The sequence below is a fragment of the Neomonachus schauinslandi genome, chromosome 13 (assembly GCF_002201575.2).
Source record: "Neomonachus schauinslandi chromosome 13, ASM220157v2, whole genome shotgun sequence".
NCBI lineage: Eukaryota > Metazoa > Chordata > Mammalia > Carnivora > Phocidae > Neomonachus > Neomonachus schauinslandi.
Window position 1 is genome coordinate 92,569,122 of NC_058415.1, and position 16,528 is coordinate 92,585,649.

The 16,528-nt window shown below is 60.8% G+C and overlaps 1 protein-coding gene across 2 annotated transcripts in view; it reads right to left on the reverse strand.

Moving 5' to 3' along the window:
- The window catches only part of AGPAT2 (1-acylglycerol-3-phosphate O-acyltransferase 2), a 13,841-nt gene extending 13,219 nt beyond the window's left edge, over positions 1-622 (reverse strand). For both annotated transcript variants that reach the window (XM_044920346.1, XM_021690975.1), the window contains exon 1: positions 98-622. In XM_044920346.1, the coding sequence (XP_044776281.1) occupies positions 98-279 (182 nt within the window). In that variant the 5' untranslated portion in view covers positions 280-622. The remainder of the gene's footprint in view (positions 1-97) is intronic.
- Between the last annotated feature and the right edge of the window lie 15,906 nt (positions 623-16,528).

The window sequence follows — 16,528 nt, forward strand, 5'->3', positions numbered from 1 at the left end:
GTCCCCGCGCCCCCCGCGCCCCACCCCGCCCCGCCGCTGTCCCCCCGCGCCTCGCCCCGCCCCCCGCCGCTCCCCCCCGGACCCCAGGTCCCCTTGCCTCATGTTCTCCACTGTCCGGCCGTGGTGGCGCAGCAGGCAGATGACCGCGGCCACCGTGGAGGCCGAGAGGCAGAGCGCGCAGTACAGCGTGATCTTGGCGCAGAACCTGGCCGAGCGGCTCAGCTGCACGACGAGCAGGAGCAGCAGCAGCGCGGCGGTCAGCCACGGCCAGAACTCCATGGCCCCGCCACGCCCGGGCCGCGTCCCCGCGGCGGTGTCCCCGGAGCCCCGACGGCGCTGGCCTCGGCTCCTCCGGCCAGCGGGCGCGACGACGACCTGTGAGCTGGCGACCGCGGGCCTCCTCCCGCGCGCCCGCGCCCCTTATTGCGACGGCGGAGGGGCGGGGCGGCCCGGGGCGGAGAGGGGAGCGACCGTGCCCAGGAAGCGGCTAGGTGAGGCGCGCCCCGCCCCGCCCCGCGACACTCCCCCTGCCCCCGCCGCCCGGGCACCTAGCTCCTGGCCGCGCGATCCGCGCCCCGGCCCCGCAGCCGCGCGGCGGGTAAACTTGGGCTCTGGCACCGCCCCCCGCGCTCTGGGCCTCCTCGCCCCGCCCCGCCCCGCCTCGTGTTCCCCACATCCCCAGTGCCCCTTCACCCAGAAGCGTAGCTCCAAAGGCGACCCAAGGACGCGACTTCCTTGGCAGCCCGGTCGCCACACAAAGGAGCCCCTGAACCGCGCCCGAGTGACTGCCGCCTGGGCCACCTGCTCCTCGGGTCCCCTGGGGCAATTGCAGGGAGACCCGGCTGGTCCGGCGGGAGGCGACCTCGCTCTGCGGGCCCTGAGGGGCACACACAGATTCTGGGTGGAGGCCGTAGGAATGGGGCGGGCTTCTGGGCGCGGCTGGGGCTGCCCGCTTTGGGTGCCAGGAACAGTGCGTCACCGGGGCCAGGAGCAGATACAGGGCGATTGTGCTCACATCAACTCAGCCTTCGGCCAGCCTGGCCGCATGGGTCACTTAGTGCTTGGCTTGGGGTGGAAGGAGGGCCCTGGCTGGATGTCCAGGTCACGGCTGCAGGGGCAGCCCACCGGTTGCAGAGAGCAGACTGAGCTTGCACTTGTCCTCTTCTCTTGGCTGGCTGGGGTCCTGTGTCTGCTGCAATTTCCCAAAATGCCCACGGACGCCTGGCACTCCTAAGGGCATCAGGAAGTACCTTACGGGTCTCCTGGGTTTTTCAGATGCTGAGGCAATCTGTTCCTGAAATATTCTCCTGACAGCCCCCAAAACTGATCTGTTCCCTCTCTCTCTTCTTCTTTTTTTTTTTTCTTTTTTTCGGGGCAAATGGTGGTTTTCTTAAAGCACAGGGACAAGACCCGTGGGCAGAAAGAGCTGCAGCCTCAAAACTGATCCGTGTTCACCGCAAATACAAAAGCTTCGCTCTTGAGCTAAATGGGGACCCCTCGCTCTAGGGAAGGTGGGGCTCCCTGCAAGGGCATAGTAGCCCATTCACAGATGTTCCTAGCATTTCCCCGTGGGGAGGATTGCTTCACCTGAGTTCCACACGTGGTGTTTCTCAGTGGGACCGATAAGAGCATCTCGGCTCAGTCTCGGTCCGTCTGTGAGGACACGGCTTTGTGTCCCTGTCAATACACGAGCTGGTCTCTTTCCACTCTTGCAACAGGCTCCTGCTGCCCCAGCCGCAGGCTGTAGGATTTATGGGCCCCTGGGCCGGCGGCAGCAAAGCCGGAGAGCATGTGGGCGTGGGTGGGAGTGGGTGGGCGTGGGTGGGAGTGGGTGGGAGTGGGTGGCCTGCATCCAAGGGTGCAGCTGCAGCCGGGAGGAGGCTGGGTCACTGGCCATGCCTGCAGCCGCAGGTCCTCGGGGGGTGCGGACCGGATGAATGGAACCCAGGACTGACAAGCCCTGCAGGGCAGAAAGGGCCGCCTTACCCGAGGGGACTTCCTTCTGGTCCCTGAGCAGCACCCTTTCCACGGGACCCCTCCACCTCTCGCTCACCCACCTTGTCCCGCCTCACCCTGACCCTCTTCCCAGCACTTCCTACGACTTTGTGACGTGTTTGCAGGTTTGTGTGCTTGCTGAGCTTCCCTGACCTGGTCAGATGGCCGCTTCATCGGGGCCCATCTGTCTTGCTCGCGGGTGCATGACCAGCGCTGAGATCCATGCCGGGCTCAGTAGGTACTTACTCCCCAGCAAGTGCACCCCATTTTACAGATGGAAAATGGCCTCCTAGAGGCGAGAGTCACCCTGCTGGAGTGACAGGGGAGGAGCCTAACCCTGGTCACCGTGTGCCACACCTGCTGCCCCGAGGCTGCCAGCTGCTGGGGGTCTGCCCTGTCCTCCAGTTCCTGGGGGCAGCTGTCTGGGCACACTGCGTGTCCTCATACAGACAGAGAGCCTGTTACGCAATCTCACCTTCCCCAGTTTCCTCCTGGGCAAATACTGAAAGAAAAGAAAGCCCTTTTCCCCTGATGGGGCAGGGAAGAGGGGTTGGGGGCTGGGGGGACGCCTGTGGCGTGGGGCGTCAGACTCCTCCGGTGTGGGTCTGAAAGAAATACTCAATACCGTAAAGTCCTACTTGGAAAGCTAACAAAACCTTTTTTGTTTCTAGAAAGTGAAGCCCCGAAGAATCTTCTGGGTTGGTGGAGAAAAGAGATTTTCTCTTAAATCAGTGATTCTCAACTAAGCAGGGACCGACATGGCTCCACTCAAGTTCAGCCCCAGAGCATGGCCAGAGCAGGGAAGCCTGGTCTGATGGGCAGGGATGTGCCAGTGTCCTGATTGACCCCGTCAGGGGGTCCGGGGTCCCCACGATGACCTGGGGGAGTTCATGACTGAGTCGGTCCCAGTCCCTGCCAGATAACGGCCGAGAGCCCTCCTGGGCATTTCTGGGGCTCATCCAGACAACACATGACACTGGGAGACACGATTGGGGCTGAGCTGTCACACCTCCCGAGGCCCACAGGAGCTCACAGCCAAGGATTGGGGCCATCACCGGGCGCCAGGTGCCGGGTGCTGGGCGACGGGAAACTGGCGGCCGGGGGGCACGCTGGCTCCCACAGGCAGACCTGCCAGAGGCTGACCAGCCCACCTGCCTCCCCACCCAGGGCCTCCTTCTGCCGGGGTCCGGGTGAGGCCCTGTGGTCTCCAGGTTTCTCTCGGGTTGGGTGGCATGTCTGGAGGGAAGGGCCAGGGCTCTCCATGCCTGAAGCTGAGATAAAGTGAGCACTGTGTGACCTCTCCCCGCCATGTGGCATCTGGGGCAGGGGTGGGGCACCCAGCCTCTGAAGTCCTGAGATGTGGCTTCATAGTCCATGTTACCCAAAGCACCAGAGTGTCGGTTTTCTAGTCTATAAAATGGGGACACTAGGCTCACTAGTGGCTGGGAGGAGCTGAGCCCATGGCCCAGGCTGGCCCAGCAAGGGCCACTCCTGACTTTGTCTCCTATGTGTGGAGGTAGGTTCCTGCCTGGGAGGAAGTATGACCGGGATCAGGATGACAGCTCAGGAAGGGGTGTCCCAGCAATCCTGCAAGATCAGGGATGCGGGCTGGGGAGCAGCTGATTGTGGGCATGGTGGGGGGCGGAGCTCCCTATGAGCCCTGCTCCCTCTGGCGGGAGTGGGGGCCATCTCCAGGAGGTGAAGAAGATCCTTGGAAGGCAGGCATCAGGCTAGATGGGAGGAAGGGAGGAACCCCGGAGAGCCTGGGGGGGGGGGGGGGGGGCAAGGGCGCACAGGTGAGAACCCGGCTGGGCTGCCCTGGGGCGCTCAGACAGAGTTCCCCTAGGCCCACAGGTTTTCAGACCTCTCGGTGGCCAAGGCCACCCCCACCTGTAAATAAAGCAGCCTGTGAATCTTTCATGGGCTTGTGCTTAAAAATAGATGAGGTGAGGCTTCTGGGCCAGATTCCCAGGTCTCTGCTATGGCCACAACCTCCCCAGGGAGGCAGGGAGGGAGCTGGCCAGAGCGCGCAGAGCTGGAGCTGGGACAGATGGCACCCGGGCTCAGGGGCCAGAGAGAAGTGTCCTCTGAAGGTAGTGTCTGGAGCTCCGGGTCCCAGGCTAGGGGACGGGCCTGGCGGGGCCCAAGCAGCAGCTTGAGTGATCCTTCTCCCTGGAGGGCTTTTGGGCTGGGAGACGGACGGGAGTGGACAGAACGACAGAGAGGTAGGACCACCAGGCAGAAGAGGGGAGACAGGGCCCCAAGAGGACAGGAGCTGGAGGTCCTGGTCCTGGGGCCAAGGCCCTTTCAGCTATATACAAGAGCTGCCCCCACGTGGCAGCCCCCCTCAGCCCTCCCACGCATGACACGAGCCTGACTTCCAAGCTTGGATCAGCAGGCTCACTTGAGGCTCTAACGGCAACTGGGACCCCAGGTCCCAGATGGGCCCTCAGAGGTGGCCTCGCCCAGCCCCCACTGGACAAGCAGGAACACAGAGTGACGGGTAGGACCCCCCGGGCACTCGGGCCGGCAAGATGAAGCGGGAGCCCTGGGTGACCGGCAAGCAGCCCTTCCTGCCGGGGCCTCAGCTTTCTTCTCCGTGCCGAGCGGCCAGGGATGGGCCCCTGGGGGCCTGCGAGGGTAACAGGCCGCGTGTGAGATGCCAGGCCAGCAGCACCTCCTCGGACAGGCTGCCCTCCAATCACCTCACCCCTGGCCCAGCTGGCATCTGGACTGGATCAGCTGCCCAGCACTCCCCAGGCCAAGGCACCGACTAGATGGGACTGGGGGCCAAGCGGGCTGCCCTGGGCCTTGCCCCACCCACTCCTGGCTTTGGCTGCCGGCTCAGGGGCTGCCTCTGGGTCAAGGGGCCCTGGAGGCGCCCTGGCCCCTTCTGACCTGCCTCTCACTGCGGGGAACAAGCACTAGAGAAGGGGCCAGGGGCTGCGGGGGCCCCTCCATTATGAAGGCCAGTATCCTGCCTCTGGCACTGGGGGTGAGACAGGGAGGCAGGTTGGGAGGAGGCTGCAGGGAGGAGGGTGCTGTGGCCTCCCTGCCAGGCCTCCTTCACCCTTCCCATGACTATGTTGAATTCCTGCAGCCCTGGAGGGCTCACAGGGTCAGCTCCCATCCTCCTGACTGCAGCTGGGCCGACGTCCATCCCATGAGCTATGCCCGTGACGTGGTTGGTCAGGGGGGGCACCTCGGCAAACCCAGTTTCGAGGCTCAGACTCACCAATGTAGAGAGCAAATTTTCACCTTTCTCAGGGTTGTCCCTCAAGATGAGGCAGGGAGTGGGCGGGGGGGAGCCCAGCTCTGCAGGCACCTGGGCCTGAGTCCCGCCCACCATCACTGGTGGGTGACTCTCTCCCTCTGTGGGCCTTTGTGCCAGCTGGTCAACTGGGAGCAATGAGGGACTCAGGAGACGAGGCTGTCACCACGGGACTAAGAGTCCCGCCTCGCGTGGGTCCCTTTGCTGCTGTCTCTGAGTCCCAGAGCCACGCTCCTGGGGGGACCCGGGCTTCCCAGGTGCCCCCAACCTCTGAGCCAGGCCCTCAGAGCCTCAGCCTGTCTGCACAGCTCCCCACTCCATCCCCAGGGCCTTGGGGGGTCAGGCCCAGGACAGGCTCCCACAAGTCTCTGGTGAACAAATGAACGGAAGAGAAGGTGGAGGAATGAAGGAACCGTTCCTCACAAGTCCCGAAGAAGAGCATGCATGCCGCGTGGGGAGCCTCAGCTCTCAGAACACCGGGCGGGGACCGCCGGACGCCTGCGGAGTGGGCATGATGCCTGTGGACAGGACAAGGAAGTCTGGAGGTCAGGGCCACTGGCAGGAGCGATGGGTGGGTACGAAGAGAGGCCGGGGCAGCGGTGGCCCTCCAGATGGCCCAAGAACGCAGCCGTCGTGAGATCGGGCCCAGCTAACCTGCACACAGGCCTCAGGTACCTCCGTCTATCCCTCCCCTCCGCTTTCTCCAGGGGGACCCCGCCCCGGGGTGGGGGTGGGGTGTCCGAGCTCTGTCTCTGCCCCTCTGTGCGCAGGCAGAAGCACACCTGCTCAAACAGGAGGCTGGGGTTTGGGGCCAATGGCGCAGGGGCAGAAGCAGCCCCCGAGGGGTGGCAAGTGAGTCGGGGCCCTAACTGCATTCACGAACCCAGGTAAAATCCAGGTGAATTCATGACCAAGGAAACTCCTTCAGGGGCACAGAGGCCTTGGTGGGGACAGAAGCCTGGCAGATGGAGATGGGAATCTGGGTGAAGAGAGAAGCAGAGACACTGCTCAGGACTGCTGGGCACAGTTAGGCAGGTTGTGCACTGCCCAAGTCCAGATGGTGTCAGCAACAGTTAAGTACAACTGGAGCTATCCTTTCCAGAGCAAGCTGACCTGATTCTCTGGCCTTTGACAGTCACCACACACTTTCCCACCCAGAGGCCTGGACAAATGCGTCCCGAGTCTAGGAGACTGGGCCTGGCTGCCTCTGTGTGAGAGGTCAGAAGCAAGGTTCCCCAGCTCAGCCCGAGCCACCCCACCCCACCCCACCCTGCCTCTGCCTGGATGCCTGCCAGCACCACGGCCAACATCCACCTGCGTCACCTGTGACCCATCAGACACCGGTCACGGAGCTAACGAGCTTGGAACTAGAGCTGGGGCCCCACCCTGTCTCCTGCCACTTCCCTGCAGCTGTCCGCGCTGTCCCCAGGGGGTCGCCAGATCAAGCACGTAGAAATACAGGACACCCTAAGCCTTGAATTTCAGATAAAGAAGGAATACTTTTTTAGCATAAGTATGTCCCATGTGATAGTTGGGACATATTTATACTAAAAAATGTGATTTGTTGTCTATCTGAAATTCAAGTCTAACCGGGCGTCCTGATTTGTATCTGGTGACCCCTTCCCAAGACTAGGGCCAAATCCCCTGTGCCCACCCCTGGGTTCTCCTAGTGCTTGTCTCCCTTCTCCGCCTACCCCAGCCAGCCTGGCCTCTGCCAAACGCCGGGCAGCACTGCCCTCTAGTGGACAGACCGCGGCAGGGTAGCCCAGGCGGCAGGGCAGGGACAGGGTGGCCCGGAGCTCCAGGATCTCTTGACCCACCCCTCCCCGGCAGGGAGCAAACCCCCGGTGATTAAGCAGAGCCCCGCACCCGCCCAGGGCCGGCTGCCCCATCCCATCACCCCTGGACTGCAAGCAGGGTAGGCCCGCCCGGAGGCCCCCAGATGGTGCTCGATGCATGGACTGGACCAGACTGCCAAGGTACCTCCAAGTGCCGGGGTGGGGAAGGTGTTTGGGGGGAGGGGCCTTTGGCAGGAGCTTGCCCCCTTTGAGCTTCACTGCCTCCCTCTGAACCCCCCAGCCCCATGGCCCTTCCGCACAGATATCTTTCCCTGGCCCCTCAGCTCCCCCAGCTGGCCGGGGCTGCCCAGCCCCAGGCGGGCCCCTGGACGCAGGGGCAGCAGAGCCACCAGCCAGCCCCTGAGGCCGCGGGCTCACAGCACGCTCCCTGTCTGCCCCTCCCTGTCTGCCCGTCGTGTCCAGCGCGGGGGAGGCCGTGGTCATTCCTTGCCCCCCTCCCTCCTTCCTTCTGGCTCCCTGGCGCCTGCCCTCTCTCCTCTCTTCTCGTCCCCTCCTTTCTGTCCCAGCTCCGCACGGACACCTGTCCCCAGTTCGGGCACCCCAGCATGGCGGTGCTTGTGGACGTGTCCTTTGGGGCCTCCTTCCTCCATAAAGGCGTATTGAGGAGTGTCCGCCATGACTGTGTTGGTCCAAAGATGGATGTAATATTCAACCGCAAAAGTTCGTTTTTTCTCTTCCGAAAGGCGAGGAGAGCACGTCTTTGGTCCCCTAAACGTCTGTGGCCCTGGGTCCTGAGCCATGGGCCTCGTGGAGCTGGCACTGTTTGGTAAGGGTCCTGTGGGTCCCACCAGCCGAGGCTGCTCCCGACCGGGCACTGGCCCAGGGGCACTCTAGCTGGCAGAGGGACTCTTCCTATGTACCCCGGGGGGCCTGACCCACGGGAGCCCCTGAGCCTAATCACTGGGTTCCGTGAGTTCACACCAGTGCAGGATCCATGAGCCCTCCCCACCCCACAAATGGGCGTCCCTGGAAACTCGGGGCTCAAACCAGGTGTGCTCCCCTCTGCCTGCCCCAGTCCTGGAAATCCCTCCCCGGCCCAGAGTCCGGGTGGCGGGGGGCTCCAGGTGTTTTGCTGGGGGGTCACGACCCTGCCATCTAAATAGATGAGCTCCCAGCGCACCTGCTACAGGCAGGCAGGTGGGAGGGGCCCTGTGAAGGGTTGCCTCCCCGTCAGGGCCTCTCAGGGCATGCACGGAGTCTTCGGGGCCCGCTGCCGTGCCCAGACACAGCCTGGTCACGGAGCAAGACCCAAGCCCTGGGCTGCGTCCTCTCCCCGCGCGTTCAGAGAGCCCCGTCCTTGCCCGGCTGCAGGTGGTGGCACTTTGGGTGGGTCTATTTTTTAAAAATTTTATTCAAATTCAATTAATTGACATAGAGTATATCATTAACTTCAGAGGTAGGAGTTCAGTGGTTCACCGGTTGCATAGAACGCCCAGGGCTTGGTAATCCCATGCTGTCCTTCTGTCTTTACACCTGAGAAGGGGGTGTTACAGTGAGCGGACGGAAGACCAGGCTGGCCCTGGGAAACGGAGCGGCTAGCCAAAGCGTCAAGACGCCTGGCGGTGTCACAGGGGTCCTGGAGGGGTGTGCGGCCCCCGTGGCCTTCTGGGGAAAACTGGCTTCCAGACTGGAGTCCTGAGGAACGGCCTGGAGTGGAGGCCCCGTGAGCCTGGCATGGGCATGTGGGTTCTGATCTGTCCATGGGTGCACAACAAAAGAAACCCGGGCCAGTGCCTTCAGATCAAGTTTTCCCTTTCCCCTTCCCCCTCCGCCCATCCCCAGGACACCGCCGGGGCGCTCCCCACTTTCTGTGGGTGCTGACGACCCCCCCACTCCCACATGTGCTCGCTGGGCCCCTGACGCTGGTTCTCCTGCAGCTCCAGGGCTCCCCACGTCAGGCCAGCCAGGGGGACGCCGAGCCTGCCCCTGGTTCCCACGGCAAATGAGAGTGTGGGGGACGTCCTCAGGGGGCATCCTGGCCACACTGAGAATGTCCCTCCGCGTCAAGCCCCGGGGCGGCTCTGCTGGGCGTGTGCAGGCTGGGATGGCTCATGGGAGGTGGCCCGGCAAAGTCTCCGTGCCCCACGGGAAGGAAGGAACTCAGCTTACAAGCCCGCCTGCCCCCGTTCACGACAGCATCAGCCATTGCAGCCCAGAGCAGGAGGATGGGGGAGGTCAGCCCAGTGCAGAAGGACCAGTCCTGAAGCATCCACTCCCAGGAGGCCCCAGAGGAGTCGGACCCACGGATGGACAGATGCAGGCAGCGGGAGGGGAGGGGTCCGTGTTCAGTGGGGACAAGGCTCAGTCTGGGAAGGTGGAGTGTCCTGGGGACGGAGGGAGGGGTGAGTGTGTCCGACGCCCCTGAGCTGTGCCCTAAAAAACAGGATGGCAAGTTCTAGGTTATGTGTATCTTGCCACAATACAAGGAATAATTAGAAAGGCAGCGGGTTTTACCCCCCAGCAGCAGGGGGTGCGTCCTCCCCCACCCTCACCCCATCCCCAGCCATCCACACCTGCCAATCTGTTGGGCTGGGACACGGTTTTGGAAGTCCGTGGATTCTGTAGTTGTTGGCGTGGGACTCGGGGGCAGGGGATTTAAGTCAAACAGGCGGACGATTACACTGTCCTCTTCAAGAAATGCCCACGCCGGGTGCCTGGGTGCCTCAGTTGGTTGAGCAACTGCCTTCGGCTCAGGTCGTGATCCTGGAGTCCCTGGATCGAGTCCCGCATCGGGCTCCCTGCTCGGCGGGGAGTCTGCTTCTCCCTCTGACCCTTCCCCTCTCATGCTCTCTGTCTCCCATTCTCTCTCTCAGATAAATAAATAAAAAATCTTAAAAAAAAAAAAAAAAAGAAATGCCCACGCCAAGTGTGTGCCCTGGAACAGGTGGTAACATGGACCCTTTTCCTCATCTGATACTGACTCACGTGTTCATTTCACATCGGCACGAGCCATGATTTTACCTTTCTTGAATGTTAACATTGGACAGAGGACAGCCCCACGAGGCAGCCAGGGGCAGCCCTGGGGATGAGCTGGATGGGAGGCCAGAGGACAGGATCGGGGGGCGGGGGGCACCTTTGGGGAAACGAGACAGAGACAGACAGACAGAGACAAGCTGTCCTGGTCAGGTCTCTTTGCTGGCCCCACTCCTGACTGACGCCTCCCCTCCTCAGTTTCCTTAGAGCTCGTCTGGGACTCAGCTCTGGAGCTCCCTCCTCCAGGAGGCCCCCCTAGGCTTCCCAGCTCAGGTGAGCCTTTCTTCTGCATACTTGTCTCTCTGCCTTAGCCACCGGCCAAGTAATCTATGGTTGCATGCATCTCGGTACGTGCAGGGTGAGGCGGAATTCACCCTTGCATCCCGGGCCCTTGCCAACGCCTTCTTGGGGACTAACTGCCCTGAGTTCCAAGAGCCACAAGAAATCACCAAGATTCCACTAGGGGTTTGGAGCAAGAGGTGAGGCGGGAGCAGCTCATCCTAGCTCGTCATGTGCCGAGTGCACCTGTAGCCAATGGGGCAACGGGCGCTGGGACTCAGGGGCCTGGAGCCGTCTGTCCTGAGGGGCATGGACAGCCAGCTAGCAGCAGCTGCGTGTCCCCCACGTCCCAGGAGCCCTGGCAGGGCTGGGAGGGAGCAGGGCTGGCCGCCGCCTCCACGGACATCCCCTCACCCTGCTTCCTCTCCTAGAGGATGGAACCTGGACCTCTAGGCTTCCCTCTGCAGTCTGGGCTCTGCACGCCACCAAGTCCACCTTGTCACCTGCCTGGAGCTGCCCCTGCCCGTGGGTCCTTCCTTGCCCCGAAGAACCCTAGCCATCGGTGAGGCCCAGAATACCATCCCTGCCTGGATGGGACCGTCCCCGGGACTCACACTTTCTCATGGCTCCACGGCACAGCTAAGCTAACATGCGTCTGTCTCTGCTACATTGTGAGGTTTTGGTTTTTGGGGCAGAGGTTTTGCTTACTTTCCATTCCCAGGTCCTGAGTGTTGGTGGAGTTCTCAGTAAATATTGAATGAACGAATAAATAATGAACATCCAACTGCAGATCCTTCCCAGGGGCTAAAGCTTCCCAGAGCTGGAGCGTCAGTCCAGTCTATTGAACACGTGCCCTCCCGCACCCACGTCACTAACCACCCACACCGCTCGGCTCCTCCGGGAGGAGGCCTCCGATCCCTGTGAGCGCTGCCCACCAGGCAGCCGGGGCGGAAGGAGGTGGGTCTCCTGAGCTCCTTGGTGCTGCTCTACCACCTCATGATCCCTCCTTTCCTCGCCGTGCTTCCCCTGGGCTGTCCTGCGTCCACCGAGGCCTGGGACTGAGGTTCTCGGGGGCCCACGTCTGATGTCGGTTTTCCCGTGTTCTCTCCCTCGTGGTGGGTCACTGCCCACCGGCTTGTGCACGTTTGAATACATGTTCTCTTGACCTTAATCTGTGGGAATTCTGCTGATCTGAATCAGGGGTGCTGGGAAAGATTGCAGCTGTGCGGGTGGGGAGCTGGGGAGCCCCACAGAGCTGGGGCACCCACCCTCGGGGGCCGGGGCCTTCTGCCTGCCCAACGCACCTGCCCCAACAGACATCAGTTGGCTCCCTCGTTGGTGGAGAAGGTCTTGGGAGTCCCCGGGGCTCCAGGCCCCAGAGTTCAGTTGTTTGGCAGAGGGAGGGGCTCGTGGGTGTCTAGTGCACCTAGAGTGGGCTGGACGGTGTCCACATCCTTACCCCGGTGCCTGGGAATGCGACCTTATTTGGAAAAAAGGTCTTTGCAGATGCATTGAACGAAGGATCTTGAGATGAGTGGGTCATCCTGGATTATTTGGGTGGGCCCTAAGTCCAATGACCAGTGTCCCTCTAGGAGATGCAAAAGAAGAGACAGACAGACACAGGGAGAGGCCACAGCCCAGGAGCACCTGGAGACAGCGGGAGCCCAAAGAGGCAGGAAGCACCCTCCCGAGAACCTCCCGAGGGAGCGCAGCCCTGCCCACACCTGGATTTTGGACTTCCAGCCTCAGAACATTGAGAATACAGTTCTGCTGTTGTAAGTAACCCTTTCTGGTCATCTGTTACAGAGGCCCCAGAAAATTCACTCATGGCACTCCGTGCTGGTTCCAGAAGCTGGAGCATAAGGCACCAGAAGCTCACTGTTTTTGGGCCTAAGAGGGAAGCTGACCGTGTGTGCAGGTGTGGGGGCCCAGCCAGCAGCTGGCTCTGCCAGGGGGTGGGGGGTCAGTGGGGGCGGCGGCGCTGCAATCCAGGCTGGCTACCTGCAGGAGGTGAGGTCTCACCCATGGCCTGACAGATGAACACCACAGCAAGAAGTGGGAGAAGAGAACTTTAGGCCAGAAAAGAGAGAGTGGGAGGCTCTCAAGGACCAAGAAGTTGTGTGTGTGTCTGGCATGAGACACGCAGCAGGGGCCCGGGGGAGAGGGGGTGGGAGCTGGTGGGGCTGACCCTGGGAGGCTTCCAGCTCCTGCCAAGGAGTGTGCACTGATCTGATTCTCCAGGTGCTGAGGAGTTTTCTTCAAAATGCTTTTTTGGGGGGGGCGCCTGGACGGCTCAGTCGGTTAAGCGTCTTTTTTTTTTTTTTTTGAGATCTTATTTATTTATTTGAGAAAGGGGGTGGAGAGAGCACAAGCAGGGGGAGCAGCTTAACCCTGCCGAGCAGGGAGCCTGATGCAGGGCTTGATCCCAGCACCCTGGGATCATGACCTGAGCTGAAGGCAGATGCTTCACCGACTGAGCCACCCAGACGCCCCAAGCATCCGACTCTTGATTTCAGCTCAGGTCATGATCTCAGGGTCATAAGATCGAGCCCTGTGATGGGGTCAGCGCTCAGTGCAGAGTCTGCTTCTCTCTTTCTCCCCCTGCCCCTCACCCCTCTCTCTCTAAAAATAAATAGATTAAATAAAATGCCTTTTAGACTCCTTGTCCTTTGTTCTTCTTTTTCTCAGGATAGTCTCCCCATGGACGATGCTTTTCCGTGCATCCAATTCTAAAAGCCTCCTGTATTCCTTATCCATTGCTGGGTGACCCTAAGGTAGAGACACTTAAAACCTTGCATGGTTCTACGGTCCGGAATTCAGGAGCAGCTCGGTGATGCGGTTTTGACTCAGGGTCACTCTGACCTGTGTCAAAATGTCAGCCAGGCTTGCGGTCCTCTGAAAACTTAACTGGGGCCCCTCCCCTCCCCTCCACTCCCCTTCCCCTCCTTCTCCAGCCCCACCAGAAACCCCTGCTGGTCTTGCAGGAGCTTCTCCCGGGTCCCAGTCTTGGAGGTCCTGAGCTCCCAAGGGGAGGTCTGGGACAGAGGCAGACTCGGCCCTGGGTGCAGGGAGCTCGGACATGGGTGGGGGTGGGGTCTGCAGGGAGTCCCAGCATCCAGGGGGTCCAGTGACCTGTCAGACCCAGAGGGCCTCTGTCGGGTGGGGGTGGGGGGGGTGTGGAAGTCCTGGCAGAGCGAACAACATTCACAAAAGCTCAGAGGCAGGCAAGAGCAGATGCATTCTGCGACTGAAAGAAGAATGGGGTGGGGGTGAGGGGCGGTAGGGAAGCAACCAGCTGAACACCCCCAGGACTAGCCAGGGGCCCCAGTGGGGCAGTTCGGTGGGGCTCTGCAGAGTGTTTATCGTGAAAACGAGGGAGATAAAGCCTTTGACCCAGAATGTCACCTGCAGGATCCTGTCCTGAAGTTAATATTTAAGGAATGGGTACAGATCCAGCCAGAAGGTCACTCACCCAGCCTCGCTCAGGAAGGAGAAAGCTCATCCTAAATACCCATCAAGAGTCAACTGGTTACATAAATTAGGGTCCATCAGGCAACAGAACATGGTGCAGCCCATAAAATGGCACTGCGGCCCTGGGCGCTCAGATCAACTGCGGCCCCTTCTAAAGGAGAAACCCATTCTCTGGGGCCCTTCGGGTCTGCCCCAGGACCCTCCCCAGCCCCCCGGGGCCACAGCCCAGCACGATACCCCTCAAGAAGTCCAAGATGCTGGGGAAAAACTAGTCTAAGGCCAAACAGAAGCTTATTTTTATTACGATGGTTGGACGATTTCTTTTATGTATCATCAAGGTTAAAACACCTTTAAAACTTAACTCAGACCAGCAGGCCCCCAAGAATGGGATTGAGGACTCTGATTCTATTGAGGGGGCAGGTGCATACCGCTGGGCGATGCTGGGCCACACAGAGCAGTGCAGCCTTGCGGCTCAGACCTCAGGCACTTATTTCTCGGGGTTCTGGAGGCAGGATGTGAGGTCAGGGTGGCTCCCGGGGAGAACTCTCCTGGCCTGCAGTTGGCCGCCTTCTTGCTGTGCCCTCGCACGTGGGGACAGGTGGGGAGACAGACAGAGACAGAGGGAGGGGGAGAACTCTGGTCTCTGCTCACAAGGGCACTAACCCCATACCCCCAAGTACCCCCTCCTAACAGCATCACATGGGGGCGGTGAGAGCTTCAACATGTGAATTTGGGTCTGGACAGGATTCAGCCCACAGTAACAAAAAGAACAAACAGCTACAATCAGCTAAAAATGATGACAGGGTTTACACAGGGAGGAGGGTTTACACACACATGCCCCTAAAAAAATCCCATGGAATCACATGGAAGTTTCCCAAACTATCCCCATGTGACACCACAGTCATCACTGTGGAAATAGTCACAGTCATGCTTATTCCCAGCCAATCTGTCTCAGTCACATGGTTTTCTGCCCTGTCACCAGTCACCGAACGCCCTCTCTGCCCCTGTGAGGTCCGGAAGCCGCACCCGCCGCGGGACAGAGCTGGACCCGAGCTCCGCCCTGCCCTGCCCGCCACGCACTGAGCTGCGAGACCCTCAGCTGAGCGGGGGGCTGGCCCTTCCTCCCTCCCTCGTGCCCCCTTCTGAAGTAGACAAGCGAGGTTTGACCATTTAAAAATACTGAAATACAGGTATATATTATTACAAACTGGACAGGAGCCCTCTGCTTCCCCCAAAGTAGCCACTGCTAACCAGCCTCTTTCGAAACAGAACAGAGACACATGTACGTCTATTCCAGGGCGTGCACGCTCACACGCACACACAAACAACACACACGTTCGTAACAAAAACCATCTCATTCTACACACACTGCTTTGTAATTTGCTTTTGTCATTGTGGTGGGTTGAACGATGCCCCCACACGGAATTGTGTCCACCTGGAACCTATGAGTGTGGCCTTACTTGTGACCTTTGCAGAGACGACCAAGGATCTCGAGGTGACGTCACCCTGGGTTGCCTGGATGGGCCCGACATCCCAGCCGGGGCCCTTATGAGAGGAGAGGACACAGTGAGGAGCAGGCTGGGACCGCTGTCGGGAGGGCCCCATAACTCCTGCCCCTGGCCGTCCCTGAGCAGACAGAGATGGCCCCAAGCCTGGGGAGGTGGCCCTGAGCTCTTGACAGTATCCAGCCCATCCTTCCCCCCGACTCCTGCACACCATCCCTGGACCTGAAGGGCTGGCCCTGGGGCCCCGAGAGCTTCCAAGCTTCCTCTCCTCTCCAAAGCCCCCACACTGAAATAGTGGCCCTTCTTCCCTGCATGCCTGGAGCACCCAGCCTGCCAGGGAGGTGGTCCTGGGCCCCCAGCAGCCCTCAGGCAAACCCCTTTGCTCCCGTCTCCATTTCCAAGCCAGAGTGAGCCTGCTGAGCCACTGGCCATTGGTCTGTGCAGCTGTCCATGGGATCCTGGGCCCTCTGGGCTGAAGTTCTGGGTCCAGACTCCCCACTGAGGCCCCTCAGGACCCTGCTGCCTAGCTCAGACGTCCCACTGCACACCCTGCTAGAATGCATACAGTTCCTATCTGGTCCAGTCTGCTGCCTCTGGGCCTCTGCGCACTCTGTTCCTTGTCCTGGAACCCAGCTCCTCCCTGGCCGCACCCCCACCCCCGTCCCTCATCCTCTAGGTCTTCATGCAGACATTACCTTCCCCAGGCCTGATGGCATCCCCACCATGTGCTGGGCTCCCCATTCTCCACCCCTCCCAGAACACCTGTCTGAAGGGGACGACGTGACCCCTGACTTCAGTCCAAGGCGGGCAGTGAGATGGGCTACATCTGGAAGGGTGATGTGTCCAGGGGCCTAAGTCATTTCTCCATTTTTCCTGTGACTTGTGCCCAAGACTACAGGGTCCCAGCATCCTGGAGTTTTAGTGGGACGCGTGGCTCTCCAGAGGAAGACTACATTTCCAGACTTTTCTGCAGCAAGGGTGGTCATGTGACTAGGCTTGCAGGGACTGGGACAGAAGTGGTACGTATTTCCAGGTCCTTAAAGGGAGAGGCAGGCTTTTCACTTTTTTGCTCTTCCTCCTTGCTACAGTGTGGAGGTGACGGCTGGAGCATGGAGGCGACGCTGGAGTGTGGAGGTGACGGCTGGAGCGTGGAGGTGACGCTGGACCGTGGAGGT